This window comes from Corvus kubaryi, unplaced genomic scaffold (assembly GCF_017639235.1).
Source record: "Corvus kubaryi isolate FWS band 111438036 unplaced genomic scaffold, C.kubaryi_AGA036_p1.0 37127, whole genome shotgun sequence".
In the NCBI taxonomy this organism is placed as follows: Eukaryota; Metazoa; Chordata; class Aves; order Passeriformes; family Corvidae; genus Corvus; species Corvus kubaryi.
In genome coordinates this window covers 312,883-335,762 of record NW_024581032.1, presented here as the reverse complement: position 1 = coordinate 335,762, position 22,880 = coordinate 312,883, and the positions used below count along the sequence as shown (strand labels likewise).

The 22,880-nt window shown below is 40.4% G+C and overlaps 1 protein-coding gene across 4 annotated transcripts in view; it reads left to right on the top strand.

Moving 5' to 3' along the window:
- Positions 1 to 22,880, top strand: part of LOC121661230 (amyloid beta precursor protein) — a 202,329-nt gene that overhangs the window by 133,823 nt on the left and 45,626 nt on the right. For all 4 annotated transcript variants that reach the window (XM_042021192.1, XM_042021191.1, XM_042021190.1 and 1 more), the window contains 5 exons: positions 377 to 510; positions 9,545 to 9,619; positions 10,692 to 10,850; positions 20,392 to 20,520; positions 22,590 to 22,689. In XM_042021192.1, coding sequence (XP_041877126.1) covers positions 377 to 510; positions 9,545 to 9,619; positions 10,692 to 10,850; positions 20,392 to 20,520; positions 22,590 to 22,689 — 597 coding nt within the window. The remainder of the gene's footprint in view (positions 1 to 376; positions 511 to 9,544; positions 9,620 to 10,691; positions 10,851 to 20,391; positions 20,521 to 22,589; positions 22,690 to 22,880) is intronic.

Genomic DNA, 22,880 nt, shown 5'->3' with positions numbered 1-22,880 from the left:
GGGCTTTTTGCTGGCTTATGGACTTTATTCGTTACCAGGGTTTTTTTCATACTTGAAATTTTTCTTTTGGCAGCAGTTTCTAACCTGTTTCAAGAAAATTATTTTGTCCACTCTGCTGAGTTTCTCCTGGTTTATAAAACGGGGTGAGGGAGGGAGAAGAAATCCTGATGTCTTTATACGTATTTGCTGTGTGTAACATGTTCATCTAAACCCTGTTTCTGTGTCTTCCTCTGAGGCTAAATAGATGGCTGCATTCCGATGGAAATTAGAACAGATGCTTCTTTATTAGTCCATCTAAATTTTTCCCATACTAAAGTAGAAATTCTGCTTTTCTTCTCCCTCCTTTCCCTCTCTCCGCCTCTAAATTTTACATCAGTCCCTACCACAGCTGCTAGCACTCCTGATGCTGTTGACAAATATTTGGAGACACCTGGAGATGAGAATGAACATGCACATTTCCAGAAAGCTAAGGAGAGGCTTGAAGCTAAGCATCGTGAAAGAATGTCTCAGGTAAGGGGAGATTTCTTTATTCCTAAATGTGTGAGTTTGTCTGTCAAGTGATAAGTGATCCTTCATCTTCTTCTTTCCCAAGGCTTCATCCAGGTGCCCTGCCAATTTGCAGTGCGTAAACACACCATTTACTGCCTTTCTGACTCTTGTCTAAGAATTCAGCTGACTGACACACATTTGCGGTTGTGTCACCACTGCAATCATAAGTCGATACAGTTACTAGAAGGGTTAAAAGAAAAGAAAAAACTAAAAGATGTCTCTCATCTTTGTGAAAGAATGTTTGTTTTGTAAGATTGTGTTTCAAAGTCAAGAACTTGGCCGCTGTTATCCTTCCCTTGGGGCAGCTGAGGGGGAAATGGTTTGTGTTGAGGTTTTCTGTGTGTGCCCTGGGGTAATGTGAAATCACATCTGTTCATCTAATGGTCTTGAGCCTCAAGGTAACATGATATGCATCTAAAGTCAAGAGGTAAAAATGGTGCTTTTGAACTGAAAATCCAAACTGAATCAACTCTTTTCTTTCCCTTCAACCAAACAGATTCGTGTAGCCTGAAACTGTACACTGGTTTTAATCCAGTGAGAGATGAGTTACCCACTCTCTGAGAAGCAGGGTTTATAATGGTAATGCCAATAAAAAATGGTCAGAGTTTCTGCCTTAGTAACAGCAAAGAAAAAATATAAGAGGTTTAAAGGAAAGTCCGTGATGCATATTTTTTGAGAATGAAACAATGACAGAAAATGAATGTAGTATAATTCAGATGCACTTCATATACCCATGTAGCTAATTTACTGTATTTTTTTCATTATCCCCTGATGGGATTTCAGTGTGTCTGTCTGTTACTGATACATTAGCCTTTAGCTCTGTGCTAAAATGTTATTCCAAAAATGAAAATAAAATTGTGAATGAATATGAAATTAAGCTCTTAGTGTAAGTCCCTGTCTATTGGCACCGTAGCTGTGCCTGGCACTTTTCTAATAAATTGGGCAGGGCATCTTACCTGAAGCACTCATCTGATTGGTGTAAGCCACATACTGAGAATGTGACATGTCATAGATAGAGGAAGATAGGTGCTCCTCATCTGCCTGGGAAGTGTTGAAGCACAAATAAGCTGTCTCCTTTCTAAACAGAGAAAATAGAGCCAATTTAATGGGCAGGGAGTCTGGAGAATAAAAAAGGCACACAGCCTGCCTAGCAGAGGAGAAACCCTGCCTTGGCTAGGCATGTAGAGTGTTAGTGGATAATACAGTCACCACCCCAACAGTCCTTCCTCTTGAAATAACCTTTTTGTAAAAAATGCTGTTGAGGTGGATTTCCTGAAAGGAAAGCACAGTCAAAGCAGATTTCCTTGGCATAGTCTTCAGATTCTTGCTGTGGTTCCATGTTTGTCTCCAAAATCCCAGTATGTAAAGGTCAAGCTGAGTAATTAAGGGCAGTATTGGGGTGAACTGTGTATTTTCTGTTTTAACATGAGCATTTGGAGGGCCCTCACAACTGAAGGCTGTGGTTCAGAGGTTTGACTGAAGCTGGAGCTGGTGCCCTCATTAGCACATTCCTAGCCATCCTTCCTATCAGCACTAATGAGAGGACAGGGGGTGAGGTAGGTCAGCTGCCCATCTCCTGCAATGTCAGTCCTGTGACACTGCAGTCAATCAAGTCAAAAACCAGCTGTAGCCAGTTCAGCAAATTAAGTCGGCCCTGGTAAACAGCAGCATGATAGGTACATTAAAAAAAAAATTAATCATTAAGTTGCCTAAGCTGCTTATGAAATCGCATCTTAAAGGACATACGTCTTGAAGTACACAGACCCCCTGCAGAGCTTTCAAGATCAGAGTTTACTTGTAGAAGGCAAAGCTAATTTTTAGAAACTTAAGTTATGATTTTTACAGTATTGAAATAGCCTCTCCATGTTAACTTGTCAAATGTTTAAAAGATAGTAGATACTAGGGGCAAGTAGAAAAGGCAGCTAGTTCACCATTCTGTGTTTTCTCACATGAACATCTATGTCCAACACCACTGATTTCCTTTTCTGGCAGTTGATTTTAAAATTGCTTTTTACATTTTCTTTAACATCAGGTATGTTTTTAATATAAACTTAAATATATATGTAGCTGAAAATGAATCTGAAACTATTACTTGTTAAGTTAAAAACAATGCTGAATAAATTAGCTTAGCAAGCCTTTGCTGTCAATGCTTTTCTCGGTAAAATAAAAGGTAACAAGTGAGAGTCACTAGCCAAGTCTTCCAGCTGCACCAAACATTTTTTTTATTCAAAGTCCAGTTCTTTCAAAGCTGAAAAATGGAGGCTTATAAAGAGCAGAAATGCCCATTTTTCTTCTATTAAAAAAAGGAAAAATGATCAAGTAATTCTTTAATCTTGATAAATGTCATACTCTGAAATAGATTGGTTTGTTCGCAAAACACAGATATTTATTTAAAGGCTAATTTTAATTAAAAGGCTAGTTTTAAAATAGTATTTGATTTGGTGCACACCTTACTTTGCAATAGCCAATTAACTAGTAAAAAATCAGATGCATTCTAGTTGACATGCAAAATGTAATCATCTGAGGAGTAAGGAAGTTTATCACTAAAAAAATTATACTGAAGTGAAATATTTAAAAACATGTCATCAGGGAAAATGTAAATATTCTGCATATCCTCTTTCTGAGATTTCCCTTCATTTACCATGAAATTCTGACAACTCATGTTTATTTTTCTCTTGTATAAAGATGTTCACATGAGCAGAGACCAAGATTCTGTCAGTGGTTATGTCACATCATAGTTCACAGCTCATGAAAGACTTTTACTAGAGAAGTCTGTCTCTGTAATGACCTGTTGCACCTCTGGTTCAGACTCTTTTAGTCCCTTGTGCTCTAAAGTGTCCATCCCTTTAGACTACAGATCATGAAAGTTTTCCTGCACCACACCTGAAGCAACAGAGCTTATAAAGTTGCCTAGGAAGTACTGTAAGGAGAATTACGTTAACACAAAATGTTAAGCTTTTCCCAAGAATCGTTAATACAGCCAAAGCAGGAAAACTGCATTCCCATGGAAACAGGGGTAGCCATTCAGTGATGCATGCGTAACCTCTAAATGTTTGTTGTTCTCCAAAAGATAACAGGGAGAGGTTATGCTAACTGATTGCAAGGTGCCGTGGTTCTTGGTTCTTGTTTTGGTACAATTCTCCTTTTTCTCTTCCTATTTTCAGTTTGTTAACACCTGTACAGCTCCCTTATATAATTAGTTGCTGCTAAATAGCCTGATGAACCAGATACTGAACCTTACTCAAGGGAGCAGTATATTTATACATTTCTCTCCTCAGACATCTTGTGACATCCTTATGTCTGAAATTTGCTCTTCCTCTGGCTGCCTACAATATTTTTGGAATTGTAGCATGTAGAATACTTATGATAGGAACTTAATGATACCTTGTGTCCTAGAATAGTTTTGCTTCTTGGAAGTTTATTTCCAAAGCAAACACCTGAAAATACTGCAGTTCTCAATCAGCTTGAACAGGCCTGAACAGGTGTTCCATTCAAGATTTTTTTTTTTTTTTTTTAATCATTCCATGCCACTCGTTCCAACATCCTGGATATGTCTTCAGCTGATTTTTAGTTCCAGTGATGCTATAGAATCACAGAATGGTTTGAGTTGGAAGGGCCCTTAAAGATAGTTTAGTTCCATCTCCCTGCCATGGGCAGGGGCACCTTCCACTACATCAGATTGCTCAAAATCCCATCCAGGCTGGCCTTGAACATTTCCAGGGATGAGACATCCGCAACTTCTCTGGGCAGCCTGTGCCAGGGCCTCACCACCCTCACAGTAAAGAATTTCTTCCTAATATTTAATCTAAACCTACTCTCTTTCAGTTTAGAACCATTCCTCCTTATCACTACATGCCCTTGTGAAAAGTCCCACTTCTGTCTTCTTGAAGGCCCCCCTTACACAATGGAGGACTGCTATAAGGTGTCCTTGAAGTCTTCTCATCTCCAGACTGAAGAACCCCAAATCTCCCACCCTGGCCTCACAGAGGAGGTGCTCCAATCCTTTATCATCCTCACAGTCCTCCTCTACACCCACTCAAGTAGGTTGATGTGCTTCTTGTGTTGGGCCCCAGAGCTGGATGCAGCACTGCAGGTGGCATCTCACCAGAGCAGAGCAACAGAATCCCTTCCTCAACCTGCTGTCCATGGTCCTTTGGATGCAGGATACACTGAGCTTCCTGAGCTCTGAGCACACATGGCCAGCTCATGTTTGGTTTTTCATCCACCAGGACACTCAGGTCCTTTTCCCAGGGCATCTCTCAGTCCATTCATTGCCCAGCTGACATATGGCCCTGTTGAACATGAGGTTTTCCCAGGCCTGCCTCTCAAGCCTGTCCAGGTTCCTCTGAATGACATCCCTTCCCTCTAGAGTATCAGTCACATCACTGAGCTTGGTGTCACCTAGCTGAGATTGCTATCAGTCCTACTGTCCATGTCCTCAACAAAGATGTTAAATAATACTGGTTGATGTATTCCCTAGATTCTACCATGTCTACTACTGTGTGTGGGAAGCCTGTTTCCTTCCTTAAAACTGTCCGGTTAATAGGATTACGCCCCTCAGTTGTAGTCAGGACTCTTTGGAGAGGTTTAATAATGTTATTACCAGAAAAAGGGTCAAGACTTAAGTGTGGAACAAAAGCCATTGTCAAAGATAGGCACCTTTTTGGCATGACTGTGACCTCACTAAGGTCAGACAAGTACCTCTGCTGGCCTGATTGTGCTAACCCAAATGTCTGCCATAAATTCTTCTCTTGCAGATATGCTTTTGTGCCCCAGTGTAAAAAAATGGGAGTGAATTCTGCTGCTTTCAATACATAATGAAATTTTTGTACTTAGCATCTCTTAATAATGAGTGACATTTTCCATACTGTCTCTTTCCCTCTTGCTGTCCCCTACAGCCCAATTTCAAAAGGCATCTGCCAGGCACTAAGGCCTGAGTTTTGAAGACGTTTGAATTTGAAATGGCTTGCTGTTTATATCTCATTCAGAAGCTGTTTTCCCTGTACAAAACCTCCAATCCTTGAAGACCCATTGTTAACGATCTGGTTTAAACTCTGAAAAGCAAAGAAAGCTAAGTCTCTGTGCATAAACCAGAAAGAACGTAGAAGGTTCTAAATATTCCCAGAATAGAGATTAAAACCAAATGAGGTTAGATGTTGATGCCAAAAAATTGATGTATTTTATTTTATAGGTAAAAGAGGCAAAGAAAAGGAAAGAGAAAAAGAAAGAAAGAAAGAGAGAAAAAGAAAGAAAGAGAAAAAGAAAGAAATGAAAGAAAGAAAGAAAAAAAAAAAGGAAGAGGAAGCAAGGAAGAAGTGTGCGGGGGGGGGTGGGGGGACAGGGAGTGGTGACAGGGGTTAGGTGGAAGTATATCCCCCATCCGAGGGCCACAACAACATCTCGTTGCTCCCCTCCATCTGGTTTGCTGGTGGTCGCCACTGTGGCCACTGTGCCCATGCTGCCACACGCCACCACATGCTGCCACACATCACAGAGTACAGAATCCTGTGGATTAATACACACTTTGGGCCAGGTGGGAACGCCCATGTGTCTCCCCTTGCAGGGACTAGCTTGACACACTGTCCCTTGCAACACTGAGGGTCTGCTGCATCATCTCTGGTGCAGGGTCTGGGGACCCTTTTGAGGGGGGCCCCTTTGATGGGCCATGTCACCCCCTTCTGCTGTGGATAAGCTTCCACTCCCCCTCCGGTGAGGACCCCTCAGCTGGGCTCTTCTGCACAGTGGAGGATGGGCAGTCACTGGGCCTCTGACCAGAGGTTTTTCCAAGATACCCAAAGCTTCTCCTCCCTCCACCCTTTGGTGTGAGGGTCTGTTCCAGCCTGGCAGCTGATAGCCCTGGGACTGTGGTCTCCACCTTGGAGGTGTTAAGCTTGTGCTTTGTGAATGTCCCCAGCCCTGAGTTGTTACTTTATCTTATCTTCATCAGCAAGCAGTGTAAGGCCTCAGTCAGGGTAGGGTAGTCTTCTCTGCAGCTTTTGTAATACAGTTTTTAAAATCCTTTAAAAAAATGTTTAAGTCATAAATTACAATATTTCAGTGTCTGATACCCATGAATCTCTTATGTTTTTCATAGGTCTGTGCTGTCAACAGAGGAGAATAGGTTTACAAGTGCAGAGGCCAAGTTCAGCCTTTTTCTGCACATGCGTAACTGGGGAATTTTTTCTCCTTGCTTTTTGGGGACCTCTGTAGTGCTGTAGCATATTTCTCACTCACGATTCCCTGAAGTGATCTTTGGTGGGAACAGGAGTTCCCTGTGGGTGGTAGCATGGCCCATGGATAGCTGTATCTTCAGTTGGTTAGCACATACACACAGATGCTCTCAACCATTGAAGTCTTCTCAGTTACAAGAATCGTCACTGAGGGCACAGCAGTCTTACATTGTTTCTGCAAACAGCCGTGTAATTCTGGGTTTTTTTTCAAAACCTTTCAGTATTGTGGCACCAGAGCTGAACTCCGAGGCCACTAATTTACATCCCTCCCAACTAGCTGTATAGTATGTCAGTTTATCATCCTGCCTTCCAAGCCTTAAAAGACTTAATGAAATAAAAGGGACAGAGACAGATGTAGTCTAGCCAAAAGTCCCCTCATCACATTACTCACAGTACTTATTTTTGTTGTGTGGATTAGCAAAGGGTTAGTTTGGGGGATAAAGATGGCAAAGGAACTCTTGTTCTGAAGATCCATAACTGCTCTTTCAGAATCAGAAAATTAGGCAGATGTCAGAGATGTGGTTTTAAGATGGAAAGGGAGAAGGGGGAGAAGAAAATCATGAAGTTGTCAACCTTGGCCAATGTTCAGTCTTGAGCACATCATTGTAGTTTATGACTTGGGTTAATGCCATAATTTCTGGGCCTTCTGTAAGTTCATATTCTGTTGCAATCCACTCTAATCACAGAGGAGCAAAGAGAGCTCTCTGTGAATAAAGCAGAAAGAACCATGAATATTTGTTCCAATATTGGTTCGAATATTCCCCAAAATGAGATAAAACCCAAAAGAGGTTAGATGTTGATACCAAAAAATTGATATATTTTATTTAAAAGAGGGAAAGAGAAAAGAAAAGAAAGAAATAGAAAAAAAAGAGGGGGGAGGGTCAGGGACAGTGACAGAGATGAAGTCGAAGCATATCACCCCCTCCATGGGTCCCAAGGATGTCTCCTTGCTCTCCTCCATCTGGTCTTCTTGGTGGTGAGAGTCCCGCGCTGAAAAGTATAGAATCCAATGGATTAATCACGTTTGGGCAGGTGGGACCACACATGTACCTCCCTGAGGGGGACCAGTTGGACACTGTCCCTTGCAAGACTATGGATCTGTTACATCATGTAATATCATGTGCAGTGCTCTGGTGCAGGGTCTGGGGACCTCTTTGGGGGTGTGTTACGAACTAGTTTAACAAAGAAGACCAAAGGAAACTAAGCCTCTGTGAATAAAATGGATGGGACCCAGAAAGTTTTGAATTATATCCAAAAAACATGATTAAAACCAAACGAGGTTAGATGTTGGTGCCAAAAAATTTGATATATTTAATTTAATAGTAAAAGAGGCAAAGAGAAAGAAAGAGAAAAGAGAGAAAGAAAGAAATAGAAAAAGAGTTGTGTGGTGGGGGTGGGTAGACAGGGAGAGAGTGGCAGGGGTCCCAGCATCATCTTGGTGTTCCCCTCTATCTGGTCGTCTTGGTGGTGAGAGTCCCCCGCCACCCACTGCCACCACACCGGGAAGTATAGAATCTCGTGGATTAATATACATTTGGGCCAGGTGGGAATGCCCAGGTGCCTCTGCTGGATATTTTTTTTTAAAGGCACAGGCTCAACCAGGTACCCTGAGGCACCATCAGCACTTTCCAGTCTGTTCATCAAAGAGCCTGATTAGCAATGTCTGGTGTGGTGTGTGGAAAAACTGGGAAGCCTGAGACAGGAGGTGAGTGCTGGAGGCTCAACGTGCAAACGTGAGTCACAGCAGGTCTTACTTCTCCTGCCTTTGTTATTGGTCTTGGTAAAATTTCAGTTGTCCATGTGGACTCTGAGCTTTTTTAAAAATTGCCTTGACTATTTCTATTAAATGGTGTGAAAGTGTGCATTTTATTGAGAAGGGAAGGAAAGGAAATGCACACTGTGAGTAATTGCTTATAGGTTTCTTATTGTGCTAGTGCTGCACGTAAATAGTGACTTATTTGTGTGCATTTCATTCTGTGGGAACAATTGTTCCTATATAAAAGGTGTTACCTGAGGAGATTGCTGTCTAGGTGTGAAATGACTGAAGGCCCTAGGTAAGACCACAGGAAGGTTTCAGATCTCATGGACAACAAGTTAAGAGTAACCTACTCCCTGACTATTGAAATACTGCTCTGTATTACAGGGGGAGGAGGCTTCTCCCATTGCTGAAAGAAATTACACTGAAAGATCTCCTATGTTATTTTTCTGACAGTGTTGTACTTGAGATATATATTCAGTTCTTGGAGTGTTTCTACAGCCCCTGTTTCTGAACAAATAGTTGGACTAGCATGAATTATGTGTAATTTTTGATCTGCCCTACTCAGGCCAGAGATGCAATCTGAATAAATTAAAAGGTTTTATGGTGCCAGAAAAGGTGGCATGATCCAATTGGAATGAGTTGAAATTCACTCGTTTTGTCCAAGGATAGGAAGAATTGGTTTTCTTTCTGTCTGAGATGAAAAAGGGTTGGTGTGTTCACCCATGGAGATCTCCACTTCCCTTGCTTGAGGGCTGGTTAACAGCTGTGTTCCTTCACAGTGAAGTTATGAGAGCTTGGCAGTGTTTGGACACACAAGTACTGTCTTTGTTTAATTTAATAACAGGATCCTACCTTCATTAAATGTTGTAACTGCCTTTTTTTCTAGAGATAAAAGGAGGAGAGTAATGTAAAAATATGACTCTTGGAGCTGTAGTGCTTGGCTGCAGCTAAGCCCTGGGACAAGAGAGGAAAATAGGAAAGTCACACTCGTTGTTTTGTTCATTAGGTCATGAGAGAGTGGGAAGAGGCAGAACGCCAAGCAAAGAACTTGCCAAAGGCTGACAAGAAAGCTGTTATCCAGGTAAAGGAAAATGCAACCTTACCGGCTGGGGCCCCAATTAAGATGCATAGGGAGCTGGGTGTGATGTAATTTTATAGTCTACTTTATGGAGATTTAATGTTATTCTCTGCTCTTTTTTTCTCTTGCTGTGTTTGTTTCCTGCTGTTAGTGGCTGCTGGGTGTCTCTGTACTTTGCAGCCAATCCCTGGAACAGCAGTGCAGGACATTGCTCCTGACTGCATGGAGAGGTAGAATTCCACTTGAATTTAGATTTACCTTCAGTGAGAACTGAAAACTCAGTTCCCACAGGCTCCTATCAAAATTTAGGCCATGACAAACTAATACAAACTGCAGGATCTAAGCTCAAAGCAGAGATGGAAAATGTGATCTAAGGAAGGAATTGCCATCAGTTTTGTCTGAAAGAAGCCCTTAGCCAAAAATTATTTTATCCAAAATGTATTATAATTCAAAAATTCTGACAAGCCAGACACTCCTTGAATCCCACTGTCAGGTATTATTCAACACTGCTGGAATGTTTTCAATGCACAACTATAAAAAGGAAGCATTCAGAACTAGATTGGTTTGCACATTAGGTCCCACAGCTTTACTCTCTGTGCATTTTATTCAGTCAATCTTTTCCTTTACTGGAATAAGTTTGGGCTCAATTTTTCTTCCTGGCAGCCAGTTTACAAGAAATTATAGTTACTCCGTTCAGGCTGGACATTTTTTTCTCCCTGTGTAGATTTGCTCATGAAGTTGTGTTGATGGCTCTCAATGGCAGGGGTGTACACTTGCCAAACTTCACCCTCCCCCAGGCACAATTTCTGTGGTGCTGAATCTCTGTCTCGGGGCAAACGAAGGCGGTTGTGCTAGACATGTCAGGAACATTTTTATTAGATTAATAAAATCCTGAATACAGGGCACTGCAGTTCACACTGAAATCAGTAAAAGGTGTGTGCAGTGCAGAATTTCTGGGAGCCAAACTACATTAACAATGGGGAAGGATTTTGGTGCTTTGCAGACGGAGGTGTTCACATATGCTGGTCTATGCTGATGTCTTCTCTGTTTCTGTTGTGATTGGTGTCTTTTTCAGCATTTCCAGGAGAAAGTGGAATCACTGGAACAAGAAGCAGCAAATGAAAGACAGCAGCTTGTGGAGACTCACATGGCACGAGTGGAAGCCATGCTGAATGACCGTCGACGCATTGCTCTGGAGAACTACATCACAGCCCTGCAGACTGTCCCACCCAGGGTGAGTGCGATACCACAAACTTTGCCAGCTGTGTCAAAATCATTGTAGTTGTCCTGGAGGAAATACAGATATGCCCATGTGCAGTCCAGCTTTGGAGCTGGGAGCGTGCTCAGTGTGCAAGAGCTGCGACAGCAGTCAGACAGTTTGCACAAGCTCCCCATGTGCATACCTGTCGATGGATAGATACATACATAAAGATACTTAAGCAAATCACATGGAAGTTATTTGGTTGTCAAAAATTGTAGCTGTTGACAGATCCTGCAGGAGGAGGATGAAGTGTCCCTTCAAGTGATGCACATTAGGGTACTTCATCATGACAACATGGAGCTTAAAGATAGGATAGTTATGATTTTTTGTTTTGTTTGTTGAACTGTTGAAGTGTTTGGTGAAGGATCTTGTGAGGATTGTTGAATAGCATGAAGTTAGCACTCTAGAAATTCTGAATTGTCTGCTTTGGATGTGATGGCTATTGGTGGGTGTAAACTTGTACATTCAGATTGCAGATTGAATGGAATTTAATGACTCTATATCTCTGACACCTGTTTTCAATACCACAATAGCTGGTCAGTGACCTCCAGAGGAAGAGAATTTGCAAAAAGACTGGGGGAAAGCAGTACATTGTTTTATATATCTCTGGCGTCTTAAACACTTCCTAGATGGAAAAAACATTGTTACACTGCTGAGTCTTTCAGGTTATTTGACCTCACTGGGAGTTATACCAACATGGCTAACATGATTAAATTACGTATTTTCAGTAAATTTCCTTCTGAGGAGAAACCTGCATATTTGGTAACCATGGAAAAGTGATCATCGTCTTAGTTCTTTATCATCATCATCATTATTGAACTTTTTTCTCCATCCTGTGGTGCAAAACTCTCTTGCTTTTACTGTGTATGCCAAGTAAAAGTTAAAATCCTTTACTTAGATAAAAGTGTCATGGGGTAACTTCAGGATAGTTATGTGAAGAGTTTCTGTGTATTTTGCAATATAGTAATTCGTGGAAAATGAAGTTAGTCTGTGTTAAATTGGTAGAGGATGTTATTTGGCCTGAGTGTGACTTGCATGTTATGACCTCTGACCACAGTGAGGGTAGTGAGAGGCTTGAACTCATTAGGAGACAGGTTAGCAAGTTATAGGTTGGGATGCAGCTTCTTTTAGGAAACTGGAGTCTGTGGCTCAGAACTGAGGTGAGGTGAGTACATGGACTGGCTGCAGGTCATGTTTGCTGTCTTGCGGTGTGCGTTTGGGTAGTGCACCAAAGATAGGGTTTCACATTTGGCTTTGGAGCCAAGCTTTCCTGCTTTGAAGGTGAGCCTTGTACAAATGTAATCCTGTCTGAAAAGTACCCCAGTAAAATGATATGCTTTTGAGCTGTGTGTATATCAGGCTGGCAGCTTGGTTCTGCAGGTATCTGCGGTTGTGGAAGGGTATGAGGAGGACCACACACAACAGCAGAAAGGTCTCTATAGCTGCCAAAATGTGGAATGCAGAAGATACAAAGTGGACTTCAGCTGCAGAACTCTAAGGGGCAAAAATGTTAACAGTGACTTTGGGACCAGAAAAACTTGCATTTTGTGCTTGTGTTGCTTATAGTCAGCTCCCAGGACATTTAAATTACTGATACATTTCCTGTGTCAGGGGGAGAGCACCAGACCTGAAAGGTGACATGAGTCCAGTAAAAGTAAGTTTTGAAGGTACTGCTTAAAAGACTGAAGTGCATCCTCTGTTGAGTATATATCCTATATATGTCCTACAATAGCCAATAATTCTGAAAGGAGCAGGCAGCAAGCATGGAGGTAACATCAGCTGAAGGTGCTACCAGACAGGGACTCATCTCAAAATAACAAGGGTGAACAGTTTAAAAAATAATGTCTTTAAACAAGTCCTTGGTCAGTCTTGTAGATGGTCTTGTCCTTGCCTTAGCATTTTTTGGTTGTATGCTCTATAGCTGATGACAGTTGAGGTGTTGAACTGTTGGTCAAGTGTGTGCCAAAGCACTTGAAAACACTGACCTTGAATTCAGCAGGAGGATTTGTCTGATTGTATTAAGAAAGAGGGTGAAACCTGGGGAGTGATTGATGATAGCTGAACAACCTAATGAGTTAATCCTGTCCACTAACTGCTTCGCAGTATGTGGAGCCGGAAATCTAAATACACTGTGAATCCAAACTTTGGGTGTCTAGCCAAAGAGAAAATGGGATTAATGGAAAATTCAGCTCTCATACCCTAGCTGTATTTTGCTCTGGCAGTTCCCTAGTAAAGTAAAAGTGCGTTTGATGCAGTTGTGTTATCTTTGGGAGAGTAATTCATAACCTTCCTGATAACTTTTAAAGTATTATTAGAAAAGGTGTGGGAGTGGTGGGGTTCTGGAGTTCTCAAACTATTTTTAAGAACCCCCTTCACAGTCTGCTTCAAGTCAAATGGTTTGCTATTAGTATGTTTACGGCAAAAATAGATTCTAAATATTTTAAGTGATGGAGTCTCTTTCTCTAAAGTTGTGAGGAAGAATTTGGATTTAAATTTTAAAAAATGAATTAGACTTTTTAATTGAAGTGCTGCATGCAGTTAGGAGGGTTAAAAAAGTCTGGGACTCCTTTGTGAATAGCTTCTGTATCGGATCAAAAACTGTAACTGCAGGTTTTTTTCATGTGTTACACAGATGATTGCCTAGGGCCAGTGTCAGAGGTGTGTGCCTGTGAGTACCACTCAGGGCAGCAAGGGAGAGAGGGAGCACAGAGAGATGAAATTGCATAGTTTCAGGGTCTACAAGAAAATAAATTCAAGCAAAACCAAATATTTGTACTCTTGTTCTGTTCTCAGAAGCACTGTCATGCAGGCTGCCCAGAAACTCAAAATTTGATCCTCATTCTTGATTCCTGATGCAGCTTAGCTCTGCTGCTGTAGTTCACTGCCTTTGGGGTGCAGCTGTTCAGTATCCAGTGTCAAAATACTGTATTGTTTCATCCTGCTTGATGGGCTTACTACAGGGGAGGAGGATTAGTAGCAGCTGGAAGCAATATGCCTCTAGTTTTTAAAACAGTTGGAAGTTTTCCCCTTCATTTTGTATGTTAAATAGGGGAATTCAAATCCGTCATTCTCTGTGAGCAGATTAATTCTGTAATGTGCTTGTATTCCCTCTTTCAAGAGCATGTCAAATTTTTGTGGATTATGTCTCCCTTTTTAATCTTTGTTGGTAAGAGAGGCGCATTATCCATGGGAAGCTGGTGATGGGTGACAAAGACAAGCAGAAAAAAAATTGATGAAATAAAGTGTTTCAGGAGAGGGAAACATACAGGAAAACTTTGAAAGGTAATTAATTAACCTCTTTACTTTGTGCATAGATTAAAGTTAGCATGTAATCCTTAAAATCAGTTTAAAATGCTTCTCTTCTAATTCAGCACTATTTTACTGAAATGTAAATTCTTGCTGAGAAGAGCAGGATCATTAAGATCAACCCTAGCATGTACATTAATCCATCTGACTTTTTTTCCCATGTTTTCTTCAGAATTTACTCTGTTACCTTTTATGCTTAGGAGTGTAGTGTCTGTTCACAGAGAGAGCACAGCACGGGTTGAAACTAGTCAGGTTTGGCTATTTGGACAGGGAAGAGGAATCTGCAGGGGGGTCCATGCTCAATGCCTCAGTGTTTGGGAAGCTTAAAGCATTTCCTGAGTCTAAGCAGGTTGCTGTGGAAATATGCAGTTGGAAGCAAGCCAAAATGTTGCTGCTGAATTGGAGATAAAATCCTCCTCTGCAGCAGGAAACAACAGTCCAGCTCTAATACTTCACCCTTAAACTCTGCTCCTCCAAACCCATAAACTTCCAGCTGTGGAATTCTTCACATATAGTTAATTTTGAAGGCTTTTTGTGAAATAGTATGGATTTCAGCTCTGTTTTTATACAAAGTCGGATTTCAAGAAATGTGATCACCTAATTCCATTTTCCAGTGCCTTCTGAAGCTCTTGTGTGAATAAATCCAGAGTGTCTTGTTTTAAACCCTGGCAGGTTCATTATATCTAGAATTAAGAGTTTTAAAATAGTGAGCAGAACCAAAATTTGTCTTAATTTGTCGAAGTTCAGTAAGTTGAAATACTTAAAAACAAATAATGAGATTGAGTCAAATAGTTTTCATTTTATTTGGCCCCTGGAGGTGTCCTTGAGAGGGGAGGCAAATGTAAGTCTTGGGCACCATTATAGCCATGTGATTTTGATGTGTGAGATAACACATTTTGTTACAAATTAGCAGAAATTATGAAGGCATCTTTAACTCCACAGGACAGCTATCTGTATGGGGATTTATTTGTCTTGCCCGTGAGTAAGTGTTGCATTCATCCTGTCCAACTTTTCTTGAATGTTTCTAAAATGAGCTACTTCTCCTTGATGAAACATGACCTGCAAGTTAATAATGAAGCAAGTGAAATATGTACTGAATATGGTACACAAGGTATTCAGAACAGTGAATGAAAAGAAGCAATTGTTGCACATTCCAAGAGTAGTAATTGGAAGGGACTGATGATTGATTTTTCTCTAAAGGCAAGATTAGATAGCACAACACAGCATTGTGAAAGTTTCCTCTCTGATTTAGAGTGAATTCTGATCAAAATGACAAGCCAGCTCAGAATTTCCCATGAAGTTCCATGGCACAAAGCCAGGAAGTTGTATTTTCAACACACTGACGTGCTTTATTACGGTTTTTATGTGGTTTCTCTGTAGTAAGTATTTTGGATTTCCACAAAGAGATTTTTTTTTTCATGAGGATAGATTTTAGCCATGCAAACTACACTTGATATTTCCATTTTCCAAGCCCAGTGAAACTGCACTGTTTCATCACTCCCTTAAAATCTGAAGTAGCAGATTAGGATCAGTATAGAGATCATGGTGGGGGGACATCTGCATGTTTATATGTATTTATGTGTGTGTGTTTATATATAACTTGCTAGAAACTGGATTGTGGGCATTTTAGATCTCATATGCAAGACCACAGAAAGAATCATCTTCTAAATAAGAGACAAGGCATATTCTCTACAGCTGTAGGTAGAACATTAGTTCTTAATGGCACATTGTCACCCTAGGTAGCCTATGTAGCCCACATACATTGTCTGTGAACCTGTCTACTTTGTACCAAATGTATTGAATGCATGCAAGTCCCCATGTACTCAGGAAAGCTATATAAAATAGTACTTTGACAACATTCTCCAGAATAAACAGGATTTTAAACTAATAGCTATAAAATACCTGAAGACATGAGCACATCTGTTGGACGGTCACAGTAGCTTGTAAGAAGGAGTACAATCAATCTGTACTCAGTTGTAGATAAAAACAGTTTTTTGAATCTGCAGGAAGGGGGAGCTTTGGAATGAGTTTGATGGGAGCAAACGATGTTAGAGTATGTGCTTAAAATAGCTGGTAGGTTCACATCTTATTAGGTGTGTCTTTTTTGCTGCGTTTGCCTGAACAGTGAGTGTGTGCCATGGGACTGTGGATTTAAGCTTCTTACCAGCCAGTCCAGAGTTTTGGAGTACACAGTAGCCATATTATTCCTAACTAATGAGCATAGTTAATGAAATAAAATGTATTCAGAATTTGGTGCTGGATCCTGTTGCCTAGGAAGTCACTAGCCATTCTTGTCACTGCCTAAATGACAGTCACCAATGTCATCAGTAGTATCCTGGTTGCCTTCAGAGGAAGACCAAAACAAAAAAAAAAAGGAAACAAGCCAACAAAACAGGTACAGATCACTGAAAATAGTGGAATTATTTCATGAGGCTTAGGTAGCCACTGGTGGCTGATCCAAGTTATTCTGTGAGATGTTTTTTACTAAGACAGTTACAGACATAAACATGCACAGTTTTCCCTGGCAAAACACATAGCAGAATTTCAAGTGTTAGACCCAGAATTTTTTAAAGAACTTTGGTGGTTGGTACATTATTTAAGAAGAGCAAGAGGTGCCAAGCTGGCCCAATATGTGTCAGCCACTTGTTTTTCTGTCATAGACATGTCAGAGCTGAGGCCTTGGAAACTTAATTTAGCTGATAATAGAACCACTTTGATTTATAATTTAGTCTGAAGATTCCTGCCTAGGGTCGAAGTAATAGACAGCTGTGGATATAATGGCATCAAACACAGGGTCTGGGTGCATCTCCTCAGCCTGTGGTGCCTTTCCCTATCTCTGTGCTTGACCTAGACCATTTCTTGTGGCCCCTCTAGTCTACCATCACAGGAGTTCATATCACTACTTCGTCTATTAGATTTGGGTGTGAATCCTGCTGAAAGTGTTACCAAAAATCAGGAAAAATAAAAACTCCTTAACACTAGTGTAGCATTAAGAAGCAAGCATTCTTTATTCAGCCAGATGCATGAGGGGATATCTCCTCCTAAATTGTGCATGCTGAGTACTGTTTAGATACTATATTTTACATACATATTCATAGGTTTTCCTAGAAGAAACATATATGTGATAGTGATTTCCTCGAAATGTCGTAACTGGGCTTGTTGCTTTCCAGTTCTTCTTCCTACGGAATAAGCATTTTGCAATTCCGTAGGCCAGTGGTTTTTGAAGAATGAGCATTGTATTAACCCACCAGTTGCAAACAATTTTTAATCTGGCAACGGAAGTACTTCTGCAAAAAGTGGCTGTATGTGTGGGGCTTTTAAGTAGAATCAGTTCACTCAATAATGACATTTAAAAGAAAATGGGTATGAAGTACAATGCAGAGGGTGGGACTTGAGGTGAACTGCTTTTGCTGATGCAGAAATTTGTCAAAACTCTGCAAGAAGTAAGTCTACTGCTTTCTGCATCAAGAAGAAAATTATCAATTAATTTTTTAAGTTTGTTTTTTCAGTCTAAGTTATATTCAACTGTAGAACATGGTCCTCATTTATGGTGGGTGCCACACTGCGGTATGCAAAGCCCAGTGAAGAGCTGTCATTGTTCATCACCAAATCTAGCAGTTTTGCCTCCAGCCACAGCCCTGAAACCATGAGGCAGAAGCGCTGCAAAGTAGTTGGGCAAGTTGGAGGTCTGACCTGATCCAGTGTAGCTGGGACTTCCAGAAGGGACGAAGAGCTGGTTTAGTTCATGTCAGATGTTCAAGAGATACCACCACCTTTTGGGGATTTTTGATCCATGTGGAAATGACCTACTATATTACCGTAAGAGCTGGGGCAGGGCATGTTTCCTAAAGGTCACAAAAAAGACATTTTTGGCAATAAAAAGTCTATGTGGTAAGTCTTCTAATCCATTTCAACTTCTACATCACGGGATCTTGGGTACATATGTATCTCAGGTCTCAGCATTCCATTCAGGGAATCCTGTTCTTTCCATAGATGCCTACATACACCCTGGGAGCTTGCGTGTAGTGCAATAATGCCCTGCTGACCAGGAAAGCCTTGTGTGCCTGTGCCAGGTGATTCAGTGCTTCACAAGGACATCTTAGCTCTGGATCACCTGTTGTTGAAGCAATGTCACAAGCTTTTAGGCCATGTGAGATCACCAGCAGGGCTGAAGCATGCATATGGATGGTTTTAAAACCAAAACACTGAAACTCCCTAGGATTGTATTCCTACACACAGTGAGTTTCTAGTGGATTTTTGGGGTGTTTTTCCTGCTTGAGAAAAAGCAGTCTCTGCCCCTCTAAGGAAACACCTTGCATTAAATATTCTTTAATTGTCCTAAACTTGAATTATGGATTTCTGCTGCATCACAGGAAGATTTCTCGGTCAGACATGCTGGAGGAACACATTTCCATTTCTCCTTTATAGTGATATGTTTGGGACATTTGTCAGTGTTAGAAAAGGCACTGAAAGTGGACTGCCAATGTACCCAAGTGACTACTACTGCTGTCAGTGGTATTTGTTAGGTATTTTCCATATTGTTGTCTTACTAACAAGTCTACTTGTAAAGTCTCATTCACACATTCCAGTGAATACACACACGCTATGGGAAAACAAAAGTTATTCCCTTCTGGTTTTAGACATGATACTTAACATGGAATATCTCTAAAAAAAAAAAATTAAAATGAAACCTTTTCTGTCTAGTCTACCCTAGTCTGTTACCTTGATGTGTCTTGGGGGCAAGAAAAGTTGAATTATCAGGAAAGGTAGCTAAATTTTCTGTCTTCAAAATTTTCTTGTTGTTAAACTTTCTGGTCTCCTAGCATTCATTTCGATAAAGCTTTACAGTTGACATTTCAGTTGTTTCACCGTTACCACAAAGTTGTGAGGATTACTCACTTTCTAGTATTTGTCCACAGTTTCTTGCAATTCATCTGAGAGTATTTGGCTTTGGGGACTTGGAGTTATTTTCCTCATAAATGAATTTTCAGCAATGGGGACACTAAGTTTAATTCTTTGGCAGGAAAAGGCTTCACATTTCTCTGTTTCTGTCTGACATATATTCTCCAAATAACCTTCGGTTTACTTTCCTCAGACATTTTTGAATCTGTTCCTTCTCTTATACTGAAGAGATTCTGAAATCTTTGGACTCCATATCTTAGTATTCATCTCTCGTGTAAATGTTAAATCAGTTTAGGCTCTATATTTGTCCATGAATCTAAGCCTTCTTAAAACTTCACCTTCACCCACAGTTCTTTCTGCTTTGGAAAGCTGTGCACAGAGCTTCTGACACTTATTTTATCACTTCCACACCTTCTTCCCTGTGTCACTGTCAGTGCCTAGACAAGCTGCTCATTCTTTAATCTGCTGCACAGTAAGGTCACCTTTCTATTCCTTCTCACTGCTCAGCAGCTTCAGGTAGGATGCACAAGCACAGCTCCACAAGCGAGAATGGAGGGAAGGCAAGTGCATTTCCAGTATCCATCATCATCTCAGAGTTAAAAATGGCTATCTTAGCTGGATGCTGGAGAACACTTCCTGTTTTGGCAGTGTATTATTGTGCAGAGCAGGAAAGTACACAAGAATACATGTCTTAGCCTTCAGTGCTCTGCCATCACTATGTATATTTTCAAGTTCCCTTCAGCTGCTGATCTTTTCTTTGTATTCAATTACGTGTCTGAAGGTGCATATCTAATAGGTTTTACTAATTAAAATTACTTGCAATAGACTTAATATTTTTACAAAATCTGGCATCTAAGCTGAGAAACTGCAGAAGACTGGGCACATGTCTCTTTTTTCTTATGGGTTTTTAGTCAGTTACATGTTCTGCATGTGTATGTTCTGTATCTCAGCTCAGTGGTTCTTTTCCTCTTTGTTTTCTCCTCTGGTCGAGTAGCAATAGTGGCAGGGCAGGAATATTGTGAATTTTTTTTTTCCTTAAGTTTTGCAGTCAAGTCTGGGGATTGATTATTCATAGGAATATAGAAAATCTGAACACTCTCCTCAGGAGCATTACCTACTGCCTACAGCTACTATTTAATGGTGCATCCTGATGGTGTTCAGTTGAGTGGATGTTCCTTATAGAAGTCAGACCTGCCTTCAGAAGATAGCACCAATGGCTTTTGGCTTGGGACACATCTCCAGCTCAAGAAATGATAACATGTGCCATTCTCAACTGATGGTTTTTTCTTCTTTTTCTTCCCTGTAGCCTCGTCACGTATTCAACATGCTGAAGAAGTATGTGCGTGCTGAACAGAAAGACAGACAGCACACTCTCAAACACTTTGAACACGTCCGCATGGTAGACCCAAAGAAAGCTGCCCAAATCAGATCTCAGGTAATCCCCACTGATGGTTAGTGAGGTTGTCTTAGTTCATAACTATTGTGAAATTTCTGTCAACCTATTTTTTAAAAAATACTGAACTGTCTGTGGACAGCTTTAAATGCAATCAAAAATAATCTGCTTTCCATCAGAAGATTTAAGCAAAGTGATATAGTAGTGTGGGTATGATTTTTCTTCTGAGAACTAAAAACAGGTTTTCTATCTGTCTGGACAGTGAGTCAGTCATGGACAAGTCCTGAGGAGCCTTCCAGATCATTAATGCTGAGAGTCTTTGTTAGTGCTTTGGTAAATAATACCTCTGGGAAAACATCAGTATTAGATTGAACAACAACACATGGTTGTGCTTCCCTCAGCTGGCAGAACCAGAAGAGATGTAGCCATCTGACTGCAACCAACCTTTCTGTAGTCATTGCAGAGGCACTTGTCTATAAATGTGATTAGTGTGATGCACTTGAGTTTAATATGTTCTTTTAAAATAGTGTAGTTCATGGCATTTAACTGCTGAATGTTACTATAGTCCTCAATGCATACGTTTTGGACCAGCTTTTATCTTGCCTTCATAAATCATAGAGGGTAAGAAAGCAAAAAGAAAACACCCAAGATTGAAGATGTAGCTGGCTTTCAAAACAGCAATTAAAATTGGAGTCACAATGGATAGACTGTAAAAACAGTGTACTGGAATCTGTGGAGTCTGCTGCTGTTCCCTCTATAGGATTCAATGGCAGGCACTGTTCCAGCCACAGTTTTTGAATTGACTGACATCACTAAAAGAAAAATCAAAACCATGTGCCTCCCTGGATGGCAGATTAGATTTTCAAACACCTATTTCTGCCAAATGTGTACATTGAGATCATGCTGTCTTGAAATTGCTGGAGTGAGAAATGCACTCTTCTAAGTCTTCTGCAGTGACTGTTGTCTTTGCCTTGCCTTAAGCAGCTAACATGACTTTTTTTTTTCCAAGTCACTGATTATTTAATAACAAAAATCAGTGGAATTTTGCAGAGTGCAGGTTGTGTAGCAGCACTGTGAAGAATAGAAACAAACATATAAATACAAGAAGTGCAGTGTATTACCTAACGTGTCATTGTAGGAATGAGTATTGATACAGGATCTTTGCATCTTGAATTGGTCAGAAGGTTGGGGAAACGTAGCCTGGAAGTTCTGTTTGTGAAATGTTTTTCAGTGGTAAATGGAAAACAAAATATTTTGTCCAAAAGCATAAATATTTTATTTGGATTTGAAGAAATCATGGTGGTGTTTCATTAAGATTGCTGTCTGCAAGTCATTTTACTTGTTAGGCCTAATTATCCTGTCAGTCTTCTAAGTCTTTCAAGATGCAGCTCAATTTCTCCTTCTACTGAAGAAAGGTGATACTTGTGAAGAGTACCCTGGGGGAGCACAGGTCATGTGATGTCATAACTCAACCCATAACAATGTGCAGGCACTTGAGGCAAAAGAGCTGTAATCATATGAGAGGATGCAGTAATGCTTCTGGGTGGAAATATTTTTTTTGCAGCTGAAAATATTGGCAAATATTTTACAAACCTGTTTTTTTTTCTTCTTCTTTGGAGAGCTGTTTCTTTTTGCAGTATTTGGATTAGAAAATAAATGAATCAATAAATAAATAAATAAAACCAAACACCTGAAACATTCTGATGCAGTAATCACTGTGCCTCATTTGGTTTACGTGTTATGTGAAAAACTTATGAGTATGGGCAAATGTAAATGTTGCTGAAAGAAGAATGAGGCTGTGGATTTTTGCCACAGTAGCTGCTTGTGTGCATGTTCTGCCCCCCAGCAAATGTAAACCCCTACTTTAAATTACTGCATTTCCATAGGATTTCAGGTGGTTGCTATGGAAGAGCATCTAGAACGCTATTTTTGTAGCAGCTGTAGGAGAGAGGTGAATTTTGTGATGGGTTTGATAATTTTGGTACATAGAGCATTCTGAAATCTTACACCTGCACAAGTGAAAACTGTCTTGCTTCCTATAACCTATAAAATTTGTGATAATGTCAAATTATCCATAGTATTCCTTCCTTCAAATACTTTTGTTTCCGTAGGTTATGACACATCTCCGTGTGATATATGAACGCATGAACCAGTCTCTCTCCTTCCTCTATAATGTACCTGCTGTGGCAGAGGAGATCCAGGATGAAGTTGGTATGCAAACTACTAATTAAGAAAAAGACATATATTTCTGTGATGAGAAATTATCACCAAAAGCAAAAATACATCATCTTACTTTTCCTATTGATAAACTACCTCAGCTGAAAAATAGAAGAGTAAACCTGCCAATGTTCTTAAATTTTGAATTAACTTATAATGAACCCTTGGAAGACAAATCCTGTATA